We start from the raw sequence: 27,015 nt of genomic DNA, 5'->3' as shown, positions 1-27,015 counted from the left end.
GCGAAGAAGCAGTAGCGTTGGTAATGCGAGTTGGAATGCATGCAGAAGGTATTGTACCACAATCACACATTATTGAAAGAAAATCCAAGGGCGAAGATGACCTGTGGTGACACAAATTATGGTTGAAATCACCCATAACATCAATTCACCTGAATAAAGATGGATTGTTTCCAAAACCTTATAAAGAATTTGATGGAAAAAGGGAACAGAACTACCAGGAGAACAGTATGTAGTACCAACAATCAAAGTTGCTGCTTGGGTTTTAATCTGAAGGAATATAGATTCAAAAATTCCTTTTTCATTTCTTGACAGGTCAAGGCAAACGGAGCAAGAAAGACATTCCGAAACATAAACAGCAAGGCCACCTCTTGCCATTGTACTTCGATTTAAATATTTCATCTTATACCCAGAGGGATGTAATAGAGATTCATTTTTCTATTCAAGGAAAGTCTCGCAAAGACTAGTAAAATCAAGGTGGCCACTAAGCACTATTTTTTCAACAACTGAAATGAAGAACAAAGGCCCTGTGCATTAAGTTGAAGCAAAGAGAAAATATCATCTCGTTTGGATGCTTGATGAAAATCCGATACATAGTTACTACTAACTGTAAAATGGGGATTTGATGGTGATTTATTAGACTGACCAACAGAATTATTTATAAAGCTAAGAAAATGTATTGGGTTATTTTCAAAATGGATAAGTGGCTCACCAAAGAAGAAGATATCACCCAAACTAGAGTCAAACAAATTCAAATTACAAGAAATAAACTAATAAATAAATACAAAATGTATTATTGGAAGGAACCAGTAGCACGGGAAGAGAAACAAAAATGAAAAATAAACAAATTAAAATAAAGTAAAAAAAGTGAAAATTAATGACCAGAGGAACCCCTTTACAAATTGGGAAAAATACTAACATCGAAAAACGACACAACCAAAGTAGTAATAAAAAAAAAACCGAAAAGTGCAAGCAAAAATAAATAGAAACAAACAATATTTTTGAGAAATATAATAAATAACAAAACATTACTGAAGAAACAGTGCAAAGAGGGAGCAAACGACACAGAACAACTCAAAAGATTATAATATACTTCTGACTAAACAAACTATGGCAAATTCAATAAGTATAAGCTAGGCTTAGAATCTAGCACTATGTCACCATAATTTTCAGTAGTGATAATTTGGCTATTTATCTATACAGGACCAGATGACCCAGTTCCAATATTTTGCGCTATTTTTTTCTGCAACACATTCTATATCTGCCACTAGCTTGTATTATTATTATAGAATAGAACAGAATTTTATTTTAAAAATTTCCTTCACAGCATGTTTTGCCGAATTTGAATTTTTCGTACAAAAAATATGTATACTTTAAGGACACTATACACATATATATTTATATATATATCAAAAGTTGGAGAAGATCCTTAGGCGGGCAATAAAATTTAACAAAAGTTTCAGAAGAGAAACCGAAGGGGAGGCTTCTTTTTGGATATTACGAACAGGGGCAGCCCACTTCAAGTCAGCGGTTATATTCACCCCAAGTAGTTTAATGCTTGTGACAGAGATTATGGGTGGAATGGGGCTTGTGAAAGAAGGGGGTGATTTAAAAAATTAACTATCATAACTAACGATTTATTAGCGTTGTTAAGTAAAGTCATAATTGAGCATTTAATATCTCGTTGACAAAACTAATGTACAGACAGGTCGTCCACATATTTCCATCACTCTGTGTGGTCAGTCAAGAAGCAATTAATCATTATAAGAAATAAAATGGGACCCATCAAAGTTCCCTGGGGCACCCAACAAAAGATAGGAAGAGGATTAAAATAAACACTTTTATATTTAAGCACTCGAAAACGATTTGTTAAAAATGATATATAAACGATTTATTAAAAAGATATTATTATGGTAAAATAATAATAATAATAATGATAATAATAATAATAATAATGATAACAGTTATATTTCACTCTGCAGTAGTTGTGAAATCCATGAGTCACTGTGAAATCACAGAACGTATCCATTCAATGCTTCTTGATACATCTGCATAAACTGCATATTTGGCCCCACCAATCACTATCCCAATAAGCATCGTACTTCCTAAGACATGTCCTGTCAGGGGACCTCCTGAGTCTCCCTAAAAAAATATAATATTTATATATATATATATATATATATATATATATATATATATATATATATATATATATATATATATATATATATATATATATATATATATATGTATATATATATTCATGTGTATATATATATATATATATATATATATATATATATATATATATATATATATATATATATATATATATATATATATATATAGCATATATATATAGCATAGATATATAACATGTTAATGTATAGCTTATATTGTTTCTATAAATGAGTTAAAAAAAGAGGAAAAATGCCAAAAAAAAGTCAGAAGCTCAAATTGCAAAAGAGCTGAACACTTCACAATAGAAAGAGTGAAGAGATAAAGAAATAGGAAAAAAGAACGAAGGGGAAAATATATGTGAAGAGACAGCTGTCCATGGCGCTTGGCTATTATCACTTTTAACGAAAGCTTGTTTGTTCACAGGAACAGGCTTATTAGAGAACACTTTTTTTAATATTCATTAATATTTTATTATAATATTTTATAATATTTATAATATTTTATATTCATTATAATTTTAATAATTAATTGTCAGGTAAGCGTTTCAATTAACTAGCGTGTTGCCTTATTCAATATACAACTAAACTTTGATAAACTATAAACAAAAAATGTTGGTCGAAACTAGTTAAAATATATCAAGGATTTGAACAAATTCTATCATAGAAATTGAAACACATTTTTAATTATAAGAACAAAACACTATAAAAGAGGACTTAGAAAGATTAATATGTATAAAAGTAAAGGAAAAATAAAAAACATTCATGAAACGTAGAATATCAATACTCATAATCCATTTGCGGGATTTAGAAGAAATATCAATACAAGTTGATGAGGGGGAAGGGTGATGATTTGGAGTGGACGAAGGGGAAGAGTTAAGAGCGGAGAAACTTTTGGGAACAGGAGTCCATTTAACAAAGGTGATTCCTTTTAATCGATAAAATTATGTAAAATGATAAATAATTTTGTATCAGCCATTCTGGAGAAAAGTCACGTGCCAGCATGAATTATTTATGGTGTGCCGTCAGTACCGTCGATAGGCCGATGTGCAGCCGGTCGGTTTATTTTAGATTAAATGTTTTACGGAAATTTGGTGATTTAAGTGTGCTAAGTAAGCTGAAATGTTAAGAAACTTTGTTATTGTCTCAATATTCTGTTTTTTGTCTAAAAATTGGAATAAGAGCTTAAGTGGTAAAGAACTATTAGTAAGGAGTGCCTAAGCCATATGGTATCCGACGTTATAAAAGATATAATATTGAGGCCAGGAGAATCAGCGTTTTATCTTAATTTCAAATATATAAAATTTATTACTTTTAATGTTACCCATAAAAATTAAGAGCCTGATGAAGCACCCGTGATTTTTGAAATACGGGAAACCGTCCCTAAAAACTAATTATATCTCAATAGAAATTACACCAGAAGGCTTTGCATATCAGAGAACCCTGCTGAAGAGGTTTCAAGTTCCCATATGCCAAAATCTGGAAATTTCTTACCAGAAGAATGATCAGGGATGCATTCATCCTGCTTTCTTTTGTTTTCCAAGGGGCGATTCTACTGATTTATCGAGCCAATAGTCCTAGAAAATTAGGGGGTTGTATGATTCGAACTCATGTTAAAAATTCTAGTAACCTTTTTAAGTGACTAGAAGGAAGAGACGGCAACCAGCCTCCCTCACAAACACACCTTTTTCCCAATAGTCATCCTAATGAAAAGTTTGAGAAATTATTTTGTTCAGCATAATTAAAAGATCCAATTACATAGCCCCTGGGGATAAAACAACTTGTTTTGACCTGTGGGGAAAAAGTACCGTAAATATCATTTCTTCGAAATCTTGCAGAGGGGGAAATTGAGGCATGATTAAAAAAATAATAAAAATATAGAAAAAAAAGAAAAAAAATTTTCAGATGTAAGTGGAATAGAGAAAATTTTATTTAAAATTTTTACCTTACAAGGGCCATTTGCATTAGGACAACCTAATCCAGCACACAAGTAATATTCAATGTCACCTTGAAAATCCCAGAAAGTGATTGCTTCCACGCATAATCTTTTCCTCGCCAATTTCACTTTAGTTTCTCGCAGAATACTCGGAAATCCTGAAAATAATTTCTGTTTAAAACTAAAAAGCATAAATACCAATTCAACTTATGCAAACAGATCACTCACTACTTCCACCTACAAATCGGAAATTTTGATAAAAATATAAGACTTTCGGGGGCAAAAAGCTAGTCGTAATTATCAAAATGACAATTACGGTCCTGCTAGTAAAAAATGAAATTGAATAACAAAGAAATATGCGGACCATAGGCAGTGCAATAGCGCTGCCTAAGCAAAGAATGATGTGGGCACATGCGAGCAATGGGCGCACAGAAGCGGTCTCTTGCATTAGTGATGAGCTTCCTTCAGGACAGAATGCAGTGTGTATTCCCATTGTTTGAAGGTGACTTGATCTCATACTGGTCTAAACTTACCTGTGGAACCCCTCAGGGTACAAGACTTGCTGGTTTCATATTTATCTCCCTCATCAACTTCCTCCTTGAGAATTTCGAAGAGCGACTTAAATTCGTCGACGATTTATCATTTGTCCTCAAATACCTCGTGAGAGAAGGTGTAATCGAACGTCAGTTCAGCGAGACCCTTCTGGCATCCTTCTCTGAGGACTGTGAACGTTACAAGTTGACACTGAATGCAGAAAAATCAATGATCCTAAGGTTTTGCCCCTTAAAACGTGATCTGGAATTCCGGCAAGTCCCTTTCCCTATTGTTACATCTGCAAAAATCCTCGGAGTCACATTATCGATGGACTGCACATTCACCGAACACGTGGAGAGGGTTATTAAGGCTGGCAATGCATCACTTCAGACCCTAGTCCTGATGCGCAGGTTTGGCTGCGACACTCAAAGCCTAAAAAATGCCTATATTACGTATGTGAGACCTCTACTCGAATATACCGTCGCTGTCTGGGGACCTTTTGTCCAGAGCACCCACTACCTTTGCGATGACCTTGAATCTTTGCAGAAACGAGCTGTTAACATAATCGTTGGTAACAGAAGTGACGACTACAACAAACTCTTGCAAGAACTGAACATTGAATCTCTCAGCGATAGACGATTATCACTGATCATGTCCCTCGGCAAGTCACTGCTATCTTCGCCCCATCACAGACTGATCCTCCCACCTGATACTCCTGTTAACCAAAGAACCAGATCCCAGTCGAAGCTACAACCCCCTGTCTGCAGGACCAACCATTACAAAAACACGTTTGTCCCCTTTTTCGTTGAAGCATACAACAAGACTTAGTGTTATTTGAATTCACGTGTTAGTGCTTTTATAGTGTTATTTGTATTTTTTTTTCATATTGTTGTAAAGACGATATAAATTAGCCATGGCTACGCTGTTCGATCTTAATAAACCTATGGACCATAGGCAGTGCAATAGCGCTGCCTAAGCAAAGAATCATGTGGGCACATGCGAGCAATGGGCGCACAGAAGCGGTCTCTTGCATTAGTGATGAGCTTCCTTCAGGACAGAATGCAGTGTGTATTCCCATTGTTTGAAGGTGACTTGATCTCATACTGGTCTAAACTTACCTGTGGAGCCCCTCTGGTTAAAAGACTTGCTGGTTTCATATTTATCTCCCTTATCAACTTCCTCTTTCAGAATTTCGACGAGCGACTCTAAGTCGTCGACGATTTATCATTTGTCCTCAAATACCGCGAAAGAGAAGGTGTAATCAAACGTCAGTTCAGCGAGACCCTTCTGGCATCCTTCTCTGAGGACTGTGAACGTTACAAGTTGACACTGAATGCAGATAAATCAATGATCCTCAGGTTTTGCCCCTTACAACGTGATCTGGAATTCCCGCAAGTCCCTTTCTCTATTGTTCCATCTGCGAAAATCCTCGGAGTCACATTATCGATGGACTGCACATTCACCGAACACGTGGAGAAGGTTATTAAGGCTGGCAATGCATCACTTCAGACCCTAGTCCTGATGCGCAGGTTTGGCTGCGACACTCAAAGCCTAAAAAATGCCAATATTACGTATGTGAGACCTCTACTCGAATATGCCGTCGCTGTCTGGGGACCTTTTGTCCAGAGCACCCACTACCTTTGCGATGACCTTGAATCTTTGCAGAAACGAGCTGTTAACATAATCGTTGGTAACAGAAGTGACGACTACAACAAACTCTTGCAAGAACTGAACATTGAATCTATCAGCGACAGACGATTATCACTGATCATGTCCCTCGGCAAGTCACTGCTATCTTCGCCGCATCACAGACTGATCCTCCCACCTGATACTCTTGTTAACCAAAGAACCAGATCCCAGTCGAAACTACAACCCCCTGTCTACAGGACCAACCGCTACAAAAACACGTTTGTCCCTTTTTTCGTTGAAGCATACAACAAGACTTAGTGTTATTTGAATTCACGTGTTAGTGTTTTTATAGTGTTATTTGTATTTTTTTTCCGTATTGTTGTAAAGACGACATAAATTAGCCATGGCTACGCTGTTCGATCTTAATAAACCTATGTCTATGTCTATGTCTATTCCCTCAAATACATCCAATCAAAAGTTTGAGATAACCATTTTTTTCAGCTTAGTTGATTTCCAGATAGAAAATATCTTTTTGAAAAGGACACTCCCCTACAACCCTCGGAGCAAGGGTTTTAAGTTATGCCCCGAGGGCATATAAGGTTTTATAGAAGGTGATGTCGTAGAAACTTCAAAAAAGGCTCATTTGATGGGAAATTCAAAAGGCTAGTGCTCTTTTTATAGTCAAAAGTGATTGAAGGGCAACTAGCCTCCGACCTCCGACCTCGACCATCATTCCCCTAAATACGTCCAATCAAAATTTTGAGATAACATTTGTTCAGCGTAGTTGATTTCCAGATCGAAAATATCTTTTTGAAAAGGACACTTTCCTACGACCCACGGGAGAGGGGTTTAAAGCAATGCCCTGAGGGCATATAAGGTTTTTTTTTATAGAAGGTGTTGTCGTAGAAACTTCAAAAAAGGCTTATTTGATTGGAAATTCAAAAGGCTAGTGCTCTTTTTATGGTCAAAAAAGATTGGAGGGCAACTAGCCCCCCCCCCTCCTCCCACAAACATCAGTCCCTCAAATACATGCAATGAAAATTTTGAGATAGCTATTTAGTTCAGCTTAGTTGATTTCCTGATAGAAAATATCTTTTCGTGGAGGGCATTTGCCACAACCCTCGGGGCAAGGGTTTTAAGTTATGCCATAGGGGCACATAAAGTTTTTATAGAATTCGTTGTCGTTGAAACTTCACAAAAGGCTCTTTCAATTGGAAATTCGAATAAGTGATCTGAGGGCAACTAGCACCGGCCCTCACGCCCATCATTCCCCCAAACACATCCAATCAAAATTTTTATATAGCCATTTTGTTCAGCGTTGTTAATTTCCAGATTGAAAATATGTTTTTGAGGAGGATACGCCCCCACAATCCTCGGGCAAGGGTTTTAAGTTATGCCCCGGGGGCATATTCGATTGGAAATTCAAAGGGCTAATGCACTTTTTAAAAGTCGAAAGTAATTGGAAGACAACTAGCCTTCCCCATGCCCATCATTCTTCCAATCACACCTGATCAAAATTTGATATAGCACTCCCCCACAACCCTCATGGCAAGTGTTTTAAGTTATTCCCTAAGGTTTTTATAGAAGGTGTTGTCGTAGAAACTTCAAAAAAGGCTTATTCTATAGTAAATTCAAAGGGCTAGTGCCTGTTTTAATAGTTAAAATTGATTGAAGGGTAACTAGCTTCTCTCCTGCGCCAATCCTTCCCCAAAAGCATGCAATTAAAATTTTGAGATAGCCATTTTGTCCAGCTTAGTTTATTTCCAGATAAAAAATATGTTTTTGAGGGGGACACTTCCCTACAACCCTCGAGGCAAGGTTTTTAAATTATGCCCTGGGGTGTATAAGGTTATTATTGAAGGTGTTGTTGCAGAAACTTCAAGAAAAGCTCATTTGATTGGAAATTCAAAGGTCTATTAGCCTACTCTTTCCTAATAGTAAAAAGTGATTGGAGGGTAACTAGCCCCCCCCCCCCTCACTCCCTTTATTCCCCCAAAGACATCTTATCTAAACTTTGAGATAGCCATTTAGTTTAGCGTAGCTGATTTCCAGATAGAAAATATTTTGTGCGGAGGACACTCCCCAAAAACCCTCAGGGCAAGGGTTTTAAGTTATGCCCTGGTGGCTTATGAGGTTTTTATAGAAGGTGTTGTCGTAGTAACTTCAAAACAGGCTCAGTCGAATAGAAATTTAAATTACTACTACCCTTTTTCATAGTAGAAGGTGATTGGAGGGCAACTAGCCCCCTTGTGCCCATAAATCCCCTAAACACACCCAATCAACATTTTTAGATAAACATTTCGTTCAGCGTAGTCGATCTCCAGATAAAAATATGTTTTTGAGGAGGAGACTCCCCCACAACCCTCAGTGCAAGGGTTTTAAGTTATGGCATGGGCGTATATGAGGTTCTTATAGAAGGTGTGGATGTAAAAAGTTCAAAACAAGCTCATTCGATTCGAAATTCAAACTGTTAGCATCCTTTTTAATAGTCAAAAGTGATCGGAGGGCAAATAGCCCCTCCCAACGCCATTATTCCCCCAAACAAATCCAATAATTTCTGAGACCCACTGCTTTTCCATTTACAAAAAATTAAACAAGAAAACCGGGTTTTAATTTCAATAATTAAGTGAATGCAAACACTTAATTAGACAAAAATCCTCCGAATATATTTTAGTATGTTTTTTATGTTGATGCAAGGAATTGTTTTTTTTTTTTTTTTTTTCCGTTGAGAAAGGCTCCTGGATGTTTGGCCGAAATATTCAGATTATTTTTGTTTAATTAAGTGTTTGTATTCACTTTTTTATAGAAATTAAAACCCGTTTTTCTTGTTTAATTTTTTGCAAACACATACAATAAAATTTTTGAGATAGCTATTTTGTTCAGGATAGTTGATTTCTAGGTAGAAAACATATTTTTAAGGAGGACACTCACCCTAAACCCTCAGGGTAGGGATTATGAGTTATATCCTGGGGCAATATAAGGTTTTTATTGAAATCTTTGTCGTAGAAACTTGAAAAATGGCTCATTTGACTTGAAATTCAAAGAAATAGTGCCCTTTTTCATAGTCGAAAGTGATTGGAGGGCAACTAGCCCCCCTCCCCGCACCCCAAAAAATCCCCCAAACACACCCAATCAACATTTTTAGATAGCCCTTTCGTTTAGCGTAGTCGATCTCCAGATAAAAATATGTTTTTGAGGAGGACACTCCCCCACAACCCTCAATGCAAGGGTTTTAAGTTATGCCCTGGGGATATATGAGGTTCTTATAGAAGGTGTGTTTGTAAAAAAATCAAAACAGGCTCATTCGATTGGAAAATCAAAATGCTAGTGTCCTTTTTAATAGTCAAAAGTGATTGGCGGGCAAATAGCCCCTACCCACGCCATTATTCCCCCAAAGACATCCAATAATTGCTTAGACCCAATGCTTTTCCATTTACAAAAAGTAAACAAGAAAACGGGTTTTAATTTCTTTAAAGCAGTGAATACAAACACTTAATTAAACAAAAATCCTCCGAATATATTTTAGTATGTTTTTTATGTTGATGCAAGGAATTGTTTTAGTTTTTGTTTTTTTTCCTTTGAGAAAGGCTCCTGGATATTTGGCCGAAATATTCGGAGTATTTTTGTTCAATTAAGTGTTTGTATTCACTGCTTTATAGAAATTAAAACCAGTTTTTCTTGTTTAATTTTTTGCAAACACATCCAATAAAATTTTTGAGATAGCCATTTTGTTCAGGATAGTTGATTTCTAGATAGAAAACATGTTTTTAAGGAGGACACTCACCCTAAACCCTCAGGGCAGGGATTATGAGTTATATCCTGGGGCAATATAAGGTAAAATTGAAATCTTCGTCGTAGAAACTTGAAAAACGGCTCATTTGACTTGAAATTCAAAGAAATAGTACCCTTTTTCATAGTCGAAAGTGATTGGAGGGCAACTAGCCCCCCCCCATCCCCATAAATCCCCCAAACCCACCCAATCAACAGTTTTAGAAAGCCATTTCGTTTAGCGTAGTCGATCTCCAGATAAAAATATGTTTTTGAGGAGGACACTCCCCTACAAGCCTCAATGCAATGGTTTTAAGTTATGCCCTGGGGGTATATGAGGTTCTTATAGAAGGTGTGTTTGTAAAAATTTCAAAACAGGCTCATTCGATTGGAAATTAATTAAACACTTAGTTAAACAAAAATACTCCAAATATATTTTAGTATGTTTTTTTTGTTGATGTAGGAAATTGTTTTTTTTCCGTTGAGAAAGGCTCCTGGATGTTAGGCCGAAATATTCGGAATATTTTTCTTTAATTAAGTGTTTGTATTCACTGCTTTGTGGAAATTAAAACCCGTTTTTCTTGTCTAATTTTTCGCAAACACATCCAATAAAATTTTTAAGATAACCAATTTGTTCAGGGTAGTTGATTTCTAGATAGAAAATATATTCTTAAGGAGGACACTCAGCCTAAACTCTCAGGGCAGGGATTATGAGTTATACCCAGGGGCAATATAAGGTTTTTATTGAAATCTTTTTCTTAGAAACTTAAAAAACGGCTCATTTGACTTTAAATTCAAAGAACTAGTACCCTTTTGAACATTCAAAAGTGATTCTAGGGCGACTAGCTCCCCTCTCTCGCCCATTTTCCCAAAACACAACCAATCAAAATTTTTAGATAGCCATTTTTTTCAACGTAGTTAAAAGTTTTAGAAATTAGGTCTTTAATGATGACAACCCCTCCCCCACAGCCCTCAGGTTAGGGTTTGTTAGTTATGCCCTGGAGGCATATAAAGTTTTTATTGAAAGCGTTGCCGTAGAAACTTCAAAAGGGCTCATTGAATTAAAAATTTAAAGAACTAGTGCCTTTTTTAATAGTTGAGAGTGATTGAATAGCGATTAATGCTGCTCTCACGCCCACCTTTTTCCAAAACACATATAATCAAAATTTTGAGATATCCATTTTGTTCAACGTAGTTAAATGTTCTTGAAATTAGGTATTTTAGGATGATAATCCCCTCAGAGTCCTCTGTGCAAGAGTTGTAAGTTATACCCTTGGTGCATATAAGGTTTATATAGAAAGTTGTTGTATAGGATTTATAGAATAGATTTTAGTTTTCCTCAAATCCAATTTTTATATGTTTAAAAACTAAATGTTGACCTAAGATTACATCAAAATGTACTTTAATAATAATAATTCCCAATAAGACATCTCAGCAGTATCCCAAGAACGACTGAGGGTATTATGTTAAAACATTCTGGGCTACTTCTGCTCTTAAAAGTTAACCAAATCCAAATGGCGTAAGTGTATCCAAGCTATCAAATAAAATAAACATATTTTTTTGCGAATGGTATTAAGTTTTCACTACAAGAGCTATGAAACTAAATTAAACAGTACTTATTGTGTCCATATTTTTAAAAGCGTGTATGCAATTAAAAATTGCTGAATATGTTTCTCCGACATGCAGATAGGAGGTCAAAATATAAAGTCTTAAAAAACGAAAAGATTTAGAGTATTTTTTTTCTTTACTTTTTGCACTTAACTGAAAAAATACAAATGAATAAGCATTAATAGTTTAATATAAATATACTAATATTTAGCAATCAAAATTTTAATATTATTTGATTTATTAAAAATTTAAAAGTAAAAACATTTATATTTTTTCAGTAAAGTGCAAATTTTGTTCTGGCCTTGGGAATGCATAGGGGTTTTGCGCCCAACTTATATTAATTTCTGCTCGTTTTGAGTTTGACTCAGTTAAATATCTTAATTTATGTTCGTTTCGGGTTTAATTTATTTATCAATACTGATTTTTGGTAGTTTCATGCTTGGTAGACTATCTGATTTTACTTTTGCTCATTTTTTCAATGAGGTTCTTCACTTTTCTTCGAAAAACTTACTTTTTGGAATAGTTTTTTATTTAGCACATACAAAAAATTCGATTTTTCTACATTAAATTAGGTTCATTGAACTTAGGTTATCATGAACGCTAATGATAAGCTAAGTTAAATGAACCAAACTTAAACGTAGCGAAACCTAATTTTTTGTATGTAAACCACGAAAAAAATATCCCAAGTCCAAATGTTCAAAGCATTTCAATGAAAAAAATGTATGTATATTTTTGTGTGTGTGCGTTCTTATGTGTGTGTTTGTTTTGTTGTGTGTGTTTGTGTTTGTAGGTTTGCTTTTTTATGTCGGAGTGTTCATTTTTTTTGTGTGTGTGTCTTTTTTTGTTTGAGCAAGTGTGTTTGGGTGTGTGTTTTTTCGTGTTTGTGTGTTTGTGTGTGTGTGTGTGTGTGTCTGTATGTGTTTGTGTGCGTCTGTGTGTGCGCGTGTGTTTGTGTGTGTGCGTGTGTGTATATGTCTTTTGTATTCGTTTCTTTTTTGCATGTTTGAGTTTGTGTGTATTTTTAAAGTGTTTGTTTGTGTGTTTGTATGTATGTATGTGTGTATGTATGTATGTTTGTGTGTATATGTATTTTTTAGTGTTTGTTTGTGTATGTTTCTATGTGTGTATGTGTGAATGGGTGTGTGTGTGTGTGTTTGTGTGTGTGTGTGTGTTTGTTTGTGTGTGTGTGTTTGTGTGCGTGTGAATTCGTGTGTGTGTGTGTGTGTGTGTGTGTGTGTGTGTGTGTGTGTGTGTGTGTGTGTGTGTGTGTCGTAATCGTACGTAGTCAGCAATCACACACACAGAATCAACACACACACACACACACAGACACACACACACACACACACACACACACACACACACACACACACACACACACACACACACACACACACACACACACACACACACACACACACACACACACACACACACACACACACACACACACACACACACACACACACACACACACACACACACACACACACACACACACACACACACACACACACACACACACACACACACACACACACACACACACACACACACACACACACACACACACACACACACACACACACACACACACACACACACACACACACACACACACACACACACACACACACACACACACACACACACACACACACACACACACACACACACACACACACACACACACACACACACACACACACACACACACACACACACACACACACACACACACACACACACACACACACACACACACACACACACACACACACACACACACACACACACACACACACACACACACACACACACACACACACACACACACACACACACACACACACACACACACACACACACACACACACACACACACACACACACACACACACACACACACACACACACACACACACACACACACACACACACACACACACACACACACACACACACACACACACACACACACACACACACACACACACACACACACACACACACACACACACACACACACACACACACACACACACACACACACACACACACACACACACACACACACACACACACACATACACACACACAAACACACACATATAAAAACAAACATACAAACACACACACAAACACAAAAACAAACAAACACACACAAAAAAACAAAAAAAAAATCAAAAAAAAAAAATAAAAAAAAAACACACAAACAAAAAAACACACACACAAACACACTTGCTCAAACAAAAAAAGACACACACACAAAAAAATGAACACTCCGACATAAAAAAGCAAACCTACAAACACAAACACACACAAAGAAACAAACACACACATAAAAACGCACACACACAAAAATTCAAACTTTTGGGCTACCTCTCCTCTTAAAATTTACCCAAATCAAAATAGCGTATGTTTATTTAAGCCATGAAGGAATATGAACAGATTTTCTTGCGGACGTTATCAGGTTTTCTATTTCAGGTCAACTAGAAGAGGTATGAAACTATATTAAACACTACTACTTGTGTTCAGATTTTTCAAAGGGGGTGTTTTTAAAAAAAAATTACTGAAAATTTTTCTTCAGCCCACAAATAGAAGGCCAAACTATAATGTTGTAAAAAAAAGAAATGACTTAAAGTATTATTTTATTTTTCCCTGAAAAGAGTATGTCAATCTAAAACCTACAGAAATCAATAAAAAAAACTTTTTCCACACGATATTTTTTTAAAGAAGAGTAAATAGCTCCATTAAAAAAAAATGAGCCAACAAAAATCAAATATTCTACCAAGCGTGAAACCACCACAAATCAGCATTAATATATAATTGAAACTCAAAACGAGCAAAAATTTTAATAAATAACCAGATCAAATTCAAGATGAAAAGAAATTAAAACAATTTGGGCTCGAAACCCTTAAGCCTTCCCAAGGCCAAAAAAATTTCCACTTTACTGGAAAAATACAAATGTTCTTACTTTTATAACTTTAATAAATCATATAATACTAACATTTTAATTACTAAGTATATTTATATTAGACTGACAATGCACAATCATTTGTATTTTTTTAGTAAAGTGCAAATAATATTCTTGATCTTGATAGGGCATTGGGGTATTAATCCCAACTTACGATACTCTCTGCTCGTTTTGAGTTTAACACTATTATTTCTTGTTATTTCTGTTCGTTTTGGGTTTCATTTACTTATTGATGCTGATTTTGCGGTAATTTCACGCTTCGTAGATTATTTGATTTTATTTTTGCTCTTTTTTGTTTAATGGTCTTCTTTAATTTTCATTGAAAAACTTTTTTTGTGGAAAAACTTTCTTTAATAAATTTTTATTCGTTTTCAAAATACATAGTCGTTTCAGGGAAATAATACTTTAAATCTTTTCGTTCTTTAAGACTTTATAGTTTGGCCTACTATTTGTATATTGGAGAAAATTTTCAGTAATTTTTAACAACATACACCCTTTAAAAATCTTAACACAAATAGTAGTGTTTAATTTCATTTCTTACCTTTTCTATTTGACCTGAGATGCAAAACTTGAAACCATTTGCAAAAAAATCTGCTTATTTTGTTTGATAGCTTGGATACACTTTCGCTATTTTGATTTGCTTAAATTTTACGAGAAGAAGTACCCCGAAAGTTTGAGTATAATACCTTCGGTCGTTCTTGGGATACTGCTGAGATACCTTATTGGGAATTGGCATTGACAAAGTGAATTACAATTAAATCGTAAGGCAACATTTATTTTTTAAATATAAAGATAAATGGAAGGGTGGAAGTGGGAGAGGGGTTAGTTGTCCTCTAATCACTTTCGACTATTAAAAAGGGCATCAGCAGTATGAGGGACCCAATTACTATTGGGGACTCCATATAAGGGCATTGAAATGAATTAATGTCCTTGTTAAAAGTCTGAACGATATTTAATTTCCTTGATAAAAACTTGGGACGAAATGACATACATAAAGAGAAAACTAGTTTATAGATTTTGTTTTTATTTGTATTGGTATTATATTTGATGTTTTATTTTATGGAAGTCTGATTGTTATTGCAGGGATGGTTTTAATATATGGTTGAATTTATGTGTTACTTTATGATTGATTATACGTATTGTTTTATGGTTGATGTTTTATTTAATGTTTTTTTTTGTATGGATATTTTATTTTTATGGATGTAAGGATTTTTATTATTCAAAATACAAGCGGGCTATCATTCCATGTTTATCTGATGTTTTTTGTGTGGATGTTTTATGTTTATGGATGTAAGAATTTTTATTGTTCACCATACAAGACTGCTATCATTCCATATTTTATTTGATGTTTTTTTGTCTGGATGTTTTATGTTTAAGGATATAAAGATGTTTCTTGTTTACAAAACAAGCGGGCTTTCATTTCGTGTTTTATTTGATATTTTTTGGATGAATGTTTTACGTTTATGAATGCAAAGATTTTTATTGTTGACCCTACAAGCAGGCTCTCACTCCATGTATTATTTGATTCTTTTTTGTGTTTGGATGATTTATGTTTATGTATATAGGTATTTTTATTGCTCAACATACAAGCCAGCCTTACTCTACCTTCCACTGACTTTTTGCCCCCTCCAATTTTTTATACTTTTGTTTTGCCTGCTTGAAACAAGAGGGGCCTTCCCTCCTCCCGACTTTTTGCCCCCCCCCCCCATTTTATAATACTTTTACTAGTACACTTGAAACACAGAAGGCCCTCCTCCCTTTCTGGCCTCCCCCGCCAGTTTTTATAATAAATTTTGTGTTAACTTGAGACACAGAAAGCCCCCTCCACAAATTTTTGCCCTCCCCCGCACTTTTAATACTTTTTTGACGTGTTTGAGACACAAAAAGGACCCCTCCAGCCTTTTTCCGCTTAATATATCATTTAAGATCAAGTTTTCTTCTTAATATTCCTCCTAAACCTATTTTTTTAGATGAAACACTCATCTTTTTTTACTCCCAGCAATACCTAGCGACTTTTTGCATATGCCAACACCAAGAAAAGATTTTCAAAAGGTTTCAATATATCTTTTCAGAACAAGTTCTTTTTTTAACATCCCTCCTACACCCATTTTACAAGTTGAAGTACTCATCCTTTTCAGCATCAAAACTATTTTATGACTTTTTGCATACCCAAACATAATACAATACTTTTCAAAAGGCTTGATTATATTATTTCAGAACAAGTTCTTTTCGTAATATTTCTCCTAAGCCCATTTTATAAGTTGAAGTACTCATCTTTTAAGTCCCAAAATTACTATATGAATTTTTGTATACCTCGACATCAAGTATTACTTTTAAAAAGGCTTTATTATATTATTTCAAAACATGGTCTTTTCGTAATATCTCTCCTAAGCCCATGTTACAAGTTGAAGTACTCAACTTTTAAGTCCCAAAATTACTATATGAATTTTTGTATACCTCGACATCAAGTATTACTTTTCAAAAGGCTTTATTATATTATTTCAAAACATGGTCTTTTCGTAATATCTCTCCTAAGCCCATGTTACAAGTTGAAGTACTCATCTTTTAAGTCCCAAAATTACTATATGAATTTTTGTATACCTCGACATCAAGTATTACTTTTAAAAAGGCTTTATTATATTATTTCAAAACATGGTCTTTTCGTAATATCTCTCCTAAGCCCATGTTACAAGTTGAAGTACTCAACTTTTAAGTCCCAAAATTACTATATGAATTTTTGTATACCTCGACATCAAGTATTACTTTTAAAAAGGCTTTATTATATTATTTCAAAACATGGTCTTTTCGTAATATCTCTCCTAAGCCCATGTTACAAGTTGAAGTACTCACCTTTTCAGTCCCAGCATTACTATATGACTTTTTGCAAGCCATGACATCAAGTATTACTTTTAAAAAAGCTTTATTATATTATTTCAGAACATGGTCTTTTCGTAATATCTCTCCTAAGCCCATGTTACAAGTTGAAGTACTCACCTTTTCAGTCCCAGCATTACTATATGACTTTTTGCATGCCTCGACATCAAGTATTACTTTTAAAAAGGATGTATTATATTATTTCAGAACGAGGTCTTTTTTCAATGTCTCTCATAAATCCATTTTACAAGTTGAAGTACTCATGTTTTTCACTCCCGACGTTACTTTACAACTTTTTCGCATACCACAACATCAAGCAAGGTTCCACTTCAGTTCCAAATTTTTCAACCAACACATAAATTTAAAGTTCTCTGCCAAATTTTTTGTAGAAGATGGAAAAATTTTGCATTGATGGTGAATATTTGACCATGAAGATGAGGAGCTCTAATTTAATTCTGAGATTTTTCCCAAACATATAAAAAATTTTAAGCTGTTTTAAATTTTAGTGTAGAAGACAGGAAAAGTTATAATATGATCGAATATTATTTCCATGAAGATAAAATATTCCACTCCTGCCCCAATTCCACCAAACTTTTTGCCCCCTCCATTTGTTTACAATTTTTTTGAGCGCTTGAGACACAATAAAGCCCTCCCCCCTCCAGACTTCCCCCAACATGTCATTTCAGATCAAGTTTTCTTCTTATTATTCCTCCTAAAATTATTTTATAAGTTAAAGTATTCATCTTTTTTCACTTCCAACAAAACTTTAAGACTTTTTGCATACCCCAATATCAAGAAATACTTTAAAAAAAATTTAATTATATTTTTTAGGACATGTTTTTTTCTTAATATCCCTCTTAAGCCAATTTTACAGGTTGAAGTACTCATCCTTTCCACCCACAACTTTATTCTACGACATTTTGAATACCTGAACATTAAGCAATACTTTTCAAAAGGCTTTATTGCATTATTTCAGAACAGTGTCTTTTCTTGATATCGCTCCCAAACCCATTTTACAAGTTTAAGTACTCATCTTTTTCGCTCCAAACATTACTTTACGACTTTTCTGCATACCTCAACACCAAGAAATACTTTTCAAAAGGCTTTATTATATCTTTTCAGAACAAGGTTTTTCGTAATATCTCTTATAAACCAATTTTACAGGTTGAAATTCTCACCTTTTCACCCACAATTTCATTTTGCGACTTTTTGCATACCCCAACACAAAGCACGCTATTCAAAAGACTTTATTTTATCTTTTCAAAAAAAAGTCTTTTCATAATATCCCTCCTAAACCAATTTTACAAATTGAAGTATTCACCTTTTAACCCAAAACTTTACTTTACGACTTTTTACATACTTCAACATGAAGCGATACTTTTCAAAAAGGCTTTATTACATTATTTCAGAACAAGGTCTTTTCATAATATCTCTATTAAACCCATTGTACAAGTTGAAGTACTCATCTTTTTATTCCCAATGTTGCATTACGATTTTTTTGCATACCTCGACATCAAGCAAGGTTCTACTTCAGTTAAGGTTTTTCCCCAAAGGTATAAATTTAAAGCTCTCCTCCAAATTTTTTTGTAGAACATAGAAAAAGCTATAAATTCATCGTGAATGTTTCACTAAGAAGATAAGGAGCTTCACTTGATTTCTGAGATTTTTCCCAAAGACATAAAAAATTTCAAGCTCTGTTCTATATTCTAGCGTGGAAGATAGGAGAAGTTAAACCTTGATTGTGAATATTTCCCAAGAAGATAAAAAGTTCCATTTCAACTGGATTTTTAAAAGACAATAAAAATGTTTTACTACAGTTCAAATTTTTCCCGAAAGACAAAAATTTAAAATTCTCTTTAAAGTTTTAAATTTAAAGTTTTGTAGATGATAGAGAAAGTTATACATTGATCGTGAATATTTCACCATGAAGACAAAGAGCTTCACTTTAATTCTGGAATTTTTCTCAAAGGTATAAAAGAATTTAAAGTTCTAATCTATTTTTTCCGTAAAAAATAGAAAAAGTTATACCATAGTTGTGAATATTTTCCATGAAGATATAAAGCTCCACTTTAATTCTAATTTTCTCAACGAAGTGAAGAAAATTTCAAGTTCTCTTGTCTGAATTTTCCCAATGGATACGAATTAAGTTACAGATCAATTCTGTTTCTTTCTAAAGAATATAAAAAGGTGCAGCTTTCGTTCTGATTTTTCTCAGAGACATGAGAAATTTAAAGTTCTTTTAAACATTTTTTTTAAAGATAGAAAAAGTTATGCATTGGTTGTGAGAAGTTAGCTCAATTTTGAATTTACCCCAGAACTTGCAGTTCAATTCTATTTTTTTCAAGAAATAAAAGAGCTTCCACTTCAGTTTTGATTTTTCCCAAAGACATCAAAAATTTAAAGCTCTGTTCTACATTTTTTCCGTAGAAGATAGTAAAAGCTATACTATAATTGTGAATACTGTCCATGATGATGAAAAGTTACACTTTAATTATAAATTTCCTTAGCAAAGTGAAGAAAAGTTAAATTTCTCATCTAAATCTTTTCAATAAAAAGAACTTAGTTAAAGATAAATTCTAATTTTTTTCAAGATATAAAAAGTTTCCACTTGAGTTCTGATTTTTCCCAAAGACTTTAGAAAATTTAAAGCTCTGCTCTAAATATTTCTTCAGATGACAAGAAAAGTTATGTTATGATTGTGATTATTTTCCAATGAAGATAAAAAGATCTACTTTAAGCCTAAATTTTCTCAACAATAAACAAAAGTTCAAGTTTTTTCTAAATTTTCTCTACGAAAAAGAAATAATTTATAGATCAATTATATTTTTTCTAGAGAAAAAAAGGTTCTACTTTAGTTTGGATTTCCCCCCAGAGACATAAAGTTAAAGTTTTCCTCCAAATTTTTTGTAAAAGATAGAAAAAGCTATACTTTGATCGTGAATATTTCACCATGAAGATAAGGGGCTCCACTTTAATTATGAGATTTTTCCCAAAGACATTAGAAAAATTAAAAGCTCTGTTCTAAATATTAGCGTAGAAGATAGAAAAAGCTATACTATGATTATCAATATTGTCAATGAAGATAAAAGGTTCCACTTTAATTCCAATTTTCCCAATGAAGTAAAAAAAGTTCAAATTCTCTTGTGAATTTTCTCAATGAAATTAAACAAGTTACATATCAATTCTATTGTTTATGAAGAAAATAAAACTTTTCTACTTCAGTTCAAATTTTTCTTAAAGAGTTAAAAAAATTTAAAGTACTGATCCAAATTTTTCATAGAAGTTCAAAAATTTATCCATTGATTGTGAATATTAACAATGAAGATAAGGAGCTCCACTTCAATTCTATATTTTCCCACTGAAGTGTACAAATGTTCAAGTTATTTTCGAATTTTCTCAATGAAAAGAAATTAGTTAAAGTCCAATTTTAATTTTTTCAAGAAATAAAAAGCTTCCACTTCACTTCTGATTTTATACCAAAAGACATAAAAAATTTTAATTGTTGTTCTAAATTCTTCTGTAGAAAATAAAAAAGTTATACTATGATTGTGAATATTTTCCATGAAGATAAAAAATTTAATTTTATATCTAAGTTTTCTCAATGAAGTGACGAAAAATTCAAATTCTTTACTGAATTTCTTCCATGAAGAAGAAATAAGTTACAGATCAGTTCTATTTTTTCCAGAGAAAAAAATAGGTTCCACTTATGTTCCGATTTTTCTCAAAGAGATGAAAAAATTCAAAGTTCTGTTCCAAATTTTTTGTAGAAGACAGAAGAATTTACTCTTTGATCGTGAATATTTTGCCATGAAGATAAGAAGCTCCACTTTAATTCTGAGATTTTTTCCAAGGACATACAAAATTTAAACCTCTATGTAAAATTTTTATCTTTGGAAGAGTTACATGATGGTGAATATTTTCCATGAAGATAAGAAATTCCACTTTAATTTTAAATTTTCTCAATGATTTGAAGGAAAGTTCAAGTTCTCTTCTTAATTTTTTCCATGAAAAAGAAAAAATTTGCAGATCAATTCTATTTTTTCCAGATAAAATGAAAAGGTTCCACTTCAGTTCAGATTTTTCCCAAAGACATAAATTTAAAGTTCTCCTTAAACTTTTTTTGTAGAAGATACAAAGTGTTATACATTGATCTTTAATATTTCACCATGAATATAAGGAGCTCCACTTTAATTCTAAGATTTTTCTCAAAGAAATTAAAAATATTTATAGGTCTTTTCTAAATTTTAGCGTAGAAGATAGGAAAAACTATGTTATGATTATATATATTTTCAATGAAAATAACAATTTCCACTTTTATGCTAATTTTATCAATGAAGCGAAGACTACTTCAGGTTCTCTTCTGAATTTTCTCTTTGAAATGAAAGAAGTTACGGATCAATTTTGTTTAGAGAAAATTAAATTTTTCATTTCAGTTCAGATTCTCCTCAAAGAGATTAAAAAATTAAAGCGTTGTTCCAAATTTTTCATAGAAGATATTAAACCCATTTTCGCATACCACAACATCAAGCAAGGTTCCACTTCAGTTCCAAATTTTTCAACCAACACATAAATTTAAAGTTCTCTGCCAAATTTTTTGTAGAAGATGGAAAAATTTTGCATTGATGGTGAATATTTGACCATGAAGATGAGGAGCTCTAATTTAATTCTGAGATTTTTCCCAAACATATAAAAAATTTTAAGCTCTGTTTTAGATTTTAGTGTAGAAGACAGGAAAAGTTATAATATGATTGAAAATTATTTCCATGAAGATAAAATATTCTACTCCTGCCCCAATTCCACCAAACTTTTTGCCCCCCTCCATTTGTTTACAATTTTTTTGAGGGCTTGAGACATAATAAAGCCCCCCTCTCCAAACTTCCCCCAACATGTCATTTCAGACCAAGTTCTGTTCTTATTATTCATCCCAAAATTATTTTTTAAGTTGAAGTATTCATCTTTTTTCCCTCCCAACAAAACTTTAAGACTTTTAGCATACCCCAACATCAAGAAATACTTTTTAAAAAATTTAATTATATTTTTTAGGACATGTTTTTTCTTAATATCCCTCCTAAGCCAATTTTACAGGTTGAAGTACTCATCCTTTCCACCCACAACTTTATTCTACGACATTTTGAATACCTGAACATTAAGCAATACTTTTCAAAAGGCTTTATTGCATTATTTCAGAACAGTATCTTTTCTTGATATCGCTCCCAAACCCATTTTACAAGTTTAAGTACTCATCTTTTTCGCTCCAAACATTACTTTACGACTTTTCTGCATACCTCAACACCAAGAAATACTTCTCAAAAGGCTTTATTATATCTTTTCAGAACAAGGTTTTTCGTAATATCTCTTATAAACCAATTTTACAGGTTGAAATTCTCACCTTTTCACCCACAATTTCATTTTGCGACTTTTTGCATACCCCAACACAAAGCACGCTATTCAAAAGACTTTATTTTATCTTTTCAAAAAAAAGTCTTTTCATAATATCCCTCCTAAACCAATTTTACAAATTGAAGTATTCACCTTTTAACCCAAAACTTTACTTTACGACTTTTTACATACTTCAACATGAAGCGATACTTTTCAAAAAGGCTTTATTACATAATTTCAGAACAAGGTCTTTTCATAATATCTCTATTAAACCCATTGTACAAGTTGAAGTACTCATCTTTTTATTCCCAATGTTGCATTACGACTTTTTTGCATACCTCGACATCAAGCAAGGTTCTACTTCAGTTAAGGTTTTTCCCCAAAGGTATAAATTTAAAGTTCTCCTCCAAATTTTTTTGTAGAACATAGAAAAAGCTATAAATTCATCGTGAATGTTTCACTAAGAAGATAAGGAGCTTCACTTGATTTCTGAGATTTTTCCCAAAGACATAAAAAATTTCAAGCTCTGTTCTATATTCTAGCGTTTGGAGACATGTTTTTTTCTTAATATCCCTCCGAAGCAAATTTTACAGGTTGAAGTACTCATATTTTCCACCCACAACTTTATTCTACGACATTTTGAATACCCGAACATTAAGAAATACTTTTCAAAAGGCTTTATTGCATTATTTCAGAACACTGTCTTTTCTTGATATCGCTCCCAAACCCATTTTACAAGTTTAAGTACTCATCTTTTTCGCTCCAAACATTACTTTACGACTTTTTTGCATACCTCGACACCAAGAAATACTTTTCAAAAGGCTTTATTATATCTTTTCAGAACAAGGTTTTGCGTAATATCTCTTATAAACCAATTTTACAGGTTGAAGTACTCACCTTTTCACCCACAATTTTATTTTGCGACTTTTTGCATACCCCAACACAAAGCACGCTATTCAAAAGACTTTATTTTATCTTTTCAAAAAAAAGTCTTTTCATAATATCCCTCCTAAACCAATTTTACAAATTGAAGTATTCACCTTTTAACCCAAAACTTTACATTACGACTTTTTACATACTTCAACATCAAGCGATACTTTTCGAAAAGGCTTTATTACATTATTTCAGAACAAGGTCTTTTCATAATATCTCTATTAAACCCATTGTACAAGTTGAAGTACTCATCTTTTTATTCCCAATATTGCATTACGACTTTTTTGCATATCTCAACATCAAGCAAGGTTCTACTTCAGTTAGGGTTTTTCCCCAAAGATATAAATTTAAAGTTCTCCTCCAAATTTTTGTAGAACATAGAAAAAGCTATAAATTCATCGTGAATGTTTCACTAAGAAGATAAGGAGCTATCAGATATCGACGAATTTAATATCCAATTGGCCCAGTTCGAAGAATTAAGAAAAACACAGCTAGAAACGTTAGTAGACATGCTTCTATTACGATTAAAAGGCCAGCCCTTAACCTTTCTAAAGCAAATCGAAAATAATATAGGTGATGACGCTAGCTTGCCAATAAATATGGTGGACAAAGTGTTAACGGCATTTAAAGATAGATTTATTGAAACTAGTTCCACAAATAAATTAATACAAGGAATGGTTTGCTTTAACCATTCACAAAACATAAGAGAATATCTTGATAATGTACGAGTTTCAGTAGAAGCAAAATACGGAGAAGGTTCGGGAGAGCTATATAAAAAGGCATACTAAACACCTTTTTGCAGGGGCTACCCCTAAAATTATATAGAATGGTAATATCCAAAAATATTCAAACATTGGACGTTGCAGTTCAGGAAGTGATTCGAATGATTGAAGTCAATATGATGATGGCAAATCCTAGTAAAACCAAAATAAATAGTCTAGGCGAATCAAACGCGAGCCTGACGAACAATGGCGATCAGGCGTCTCCCAATAATTATTCAAGGGATAATTCCCCAGTGCCACAAAGAAATAAAACGCAAGAACCCGCTAGGCAGAAAACAGTATGTATTCAGCCTGCCAAATAAATTAGTGATGAAAACAACCCTACAATAATAAGATGCTATATTTCCAATCGACCTTGGCATATCGCGAGAGAGTGTCGTTATGTCCCCAATCGCAAACTAAGAATTGCTATCGGTAGTGCGCAAAATTATGGCAACCATTTGTTTGGAAGAACATCTTTTAGTGCCAGTGGTGCACTAGGCTACAGCCAGGGAAGATTGCAGCAATCAGTACCTTAGAACGCGTACCAAAAATATGTAAAATCATCCCCCTAATAGACAATTTAATTACTGATCTGAAAACCCAAATAATCGCCAAAGCCAATGGCATGCGAGGATGCTATATAGAAATCCCAAAAATTTGCCAACGGGAAATGAAAATTTTTCAGGCCAACGGAAAATATTTACTTGGCCGACGGGAAATTAAAATTTTTCAAGCCGACGGCATTGGCAGTCCGCGCCAGCAGCCGGCACTGCCACAGCTAGAGATTCCACGAATATATCCGAATATCTATTGCAGGCACCGAGGCATGAATAAAATACTCAGGGAAATGCATCAGGCCCCTCAGAATTATGAATTGGACCCCGAGGGCGCCTAGAACATTTTATGGGTCAAAACCGATAATAGTACCGTCTTGTAGTGATAGTAATAACAAGCTACCTATATTTAAAAATTTTTGTGTGGCAAATGTTTACTTTAAAGCTTTAATTGACTTTCGTGCTACGTCGATTATCATAAAATCATGCGTATTTAATATGTTACCTACGCATATTACGTGACAGAGGAATCTTAATAATCCCCACTTAACTAGCGTGACAGGGCGTAAATTGGATACAAGAGGTTCAATTTGCCTGGACGTAAAAAGGGATAAAAGAAATTTTCCGACAAATTTTATAATATGCGATAACTTTCCGTATGAAGCCATTATCGGCGCATATTTGTTAAGGTCTAATAGAGTATTATTAGACGTAGCGAAAGAAAGCCTTGTCTACCCGACTAAGGCAGTGGAAGGAATTTCTTCCTTAAGAAATGATAGCAGAGGTTACGAAGACAACGTAACGGTAAATTAAATTTCTAGCGGTACAATATTGCCATCTTTTGAACCTCATCTCTCACAAGGAGGACATGGCATAATCAGAAATTCGTTCAATTATTCTGAGAAACATTGCAGAAATGCAGTAAATTTAAATAGTAAATGCATTGAATCTGGACAAATAAAAAAAGGAGATATTTGACAGTATAGGTCAAACGAAATTAATAAAATAGGGGAATTATGGAAAAACATAGTAAAACCCAAAGTGACGCCGCAAGATACCGCAATGGCGCAGCATAGTTCCAGTATGAATCTAATAGTCAATGAAAATAAAGAGAAATATTACAGATTTGTGATACGGAAAACAAAGATCCCTCCTAAAACAATGCAAAGAAATCAAATATCACAGATTATTGAACCAGTGGATAGTAAATCTGAAATAGGGTTTGCGATCCCAAAAAATGAAATTCCTGAAAATCTGCTATGCGAAGAACAGATTATAGGTTACGATAAGGGAGAAACTTTTATTTGGGTAACTAATAACCACGAAAATGATGCAATTACAAATAAAAAAGGGGAAGTGCTTAGTTGAAATCCAAGTTATCTCAGAAAACGATTTAGATAGGTGGGATATTGCAAGTGCTTTAAAAATTTTGTAAAATGAAAAGAGTAAAGGACCATAATTTACAACAGAAGGATTGAGTACACTAAGAGACACGAAAGTCATAAAATAGGTGTAAATTTACATATGTTACATCTTAATAACTTCGATAACTCAAAAATTCCAATATCCTATCATTAATGTTACATAGCAATACTCCCAGTGAAAATGTTCTAATGTTTACCAGTGAACATAGTAAACCTAATATTGTGTGTTTTAAATCGTTCTTATATGTAGTGTTAGATGTTCAAATAGTTAGGTCTAGTGTTGCTGTACTATTCATTTAATGTAGCGCATACAGTAAGCAGTGTCCCCTACAGTTAGTAAAATAAAAAAAAACTTGTAAAAGGTGAATTTTCAAAAATCTCATAGTAAAAGTAGAATAGCCTCAAACTTGTTGGAAATGTAAAAATCATCAGTATTAGATGTAGAAAAAAAATCTTTAGTA

General features: G+C 33.6%; 1 protein-coding gene across 1 annotated transcript in view; it reads right to left on the bottom strand.

The window, feature by feature from the left end:
• Positions 1 to 1,873: 1,873 nt before the first annotated feature.
• The window catches only part of LOC148946634 (transmembrane protease serine 5-like), a 123,266-nt gene continuing 98,124 nt past the window's right edge, over positions 1,874 to 27,015 (bottom strand). The window contains exons 6-7 of the mRNA XM_089096375.1: positions 4,120 to 4,268; positions 1,874 to 2,139 (exon numbers count right to left, since the gene is read on the bottom strand). Coding sequence (XP_088952501.1) covers positions 1,999 to 2,139; positions 4,120 to 4,268 — 290 coding nt within the window. The 3' untranslated portion in view covers positions 1,874 to 1,998. The remainder of the gene's footprint in view (positions 2,140 to 4,119; positions 4,269 to 27,015) is intronic.

The sequence above is a fragment of the Artemia sp. Qi Xiang Cuo genome, chromosome 11, assembly GCF_049724085.1.
Source record: "Artemia sp. Qi Xiang Cuo chromosome 11, ASM4972408v1, whole genome shotgun sequence".
Lineage (NCBI taxonomy): Eukaryota > Metazoa > Arthropoda > Branchiopoda > Anostraca > Artemiidae > Artemia > Artemia sp. Qi Xiang Cuo.
This window is presented reverse-complemented; position numbering and strand designations above follow the sequence as displayed.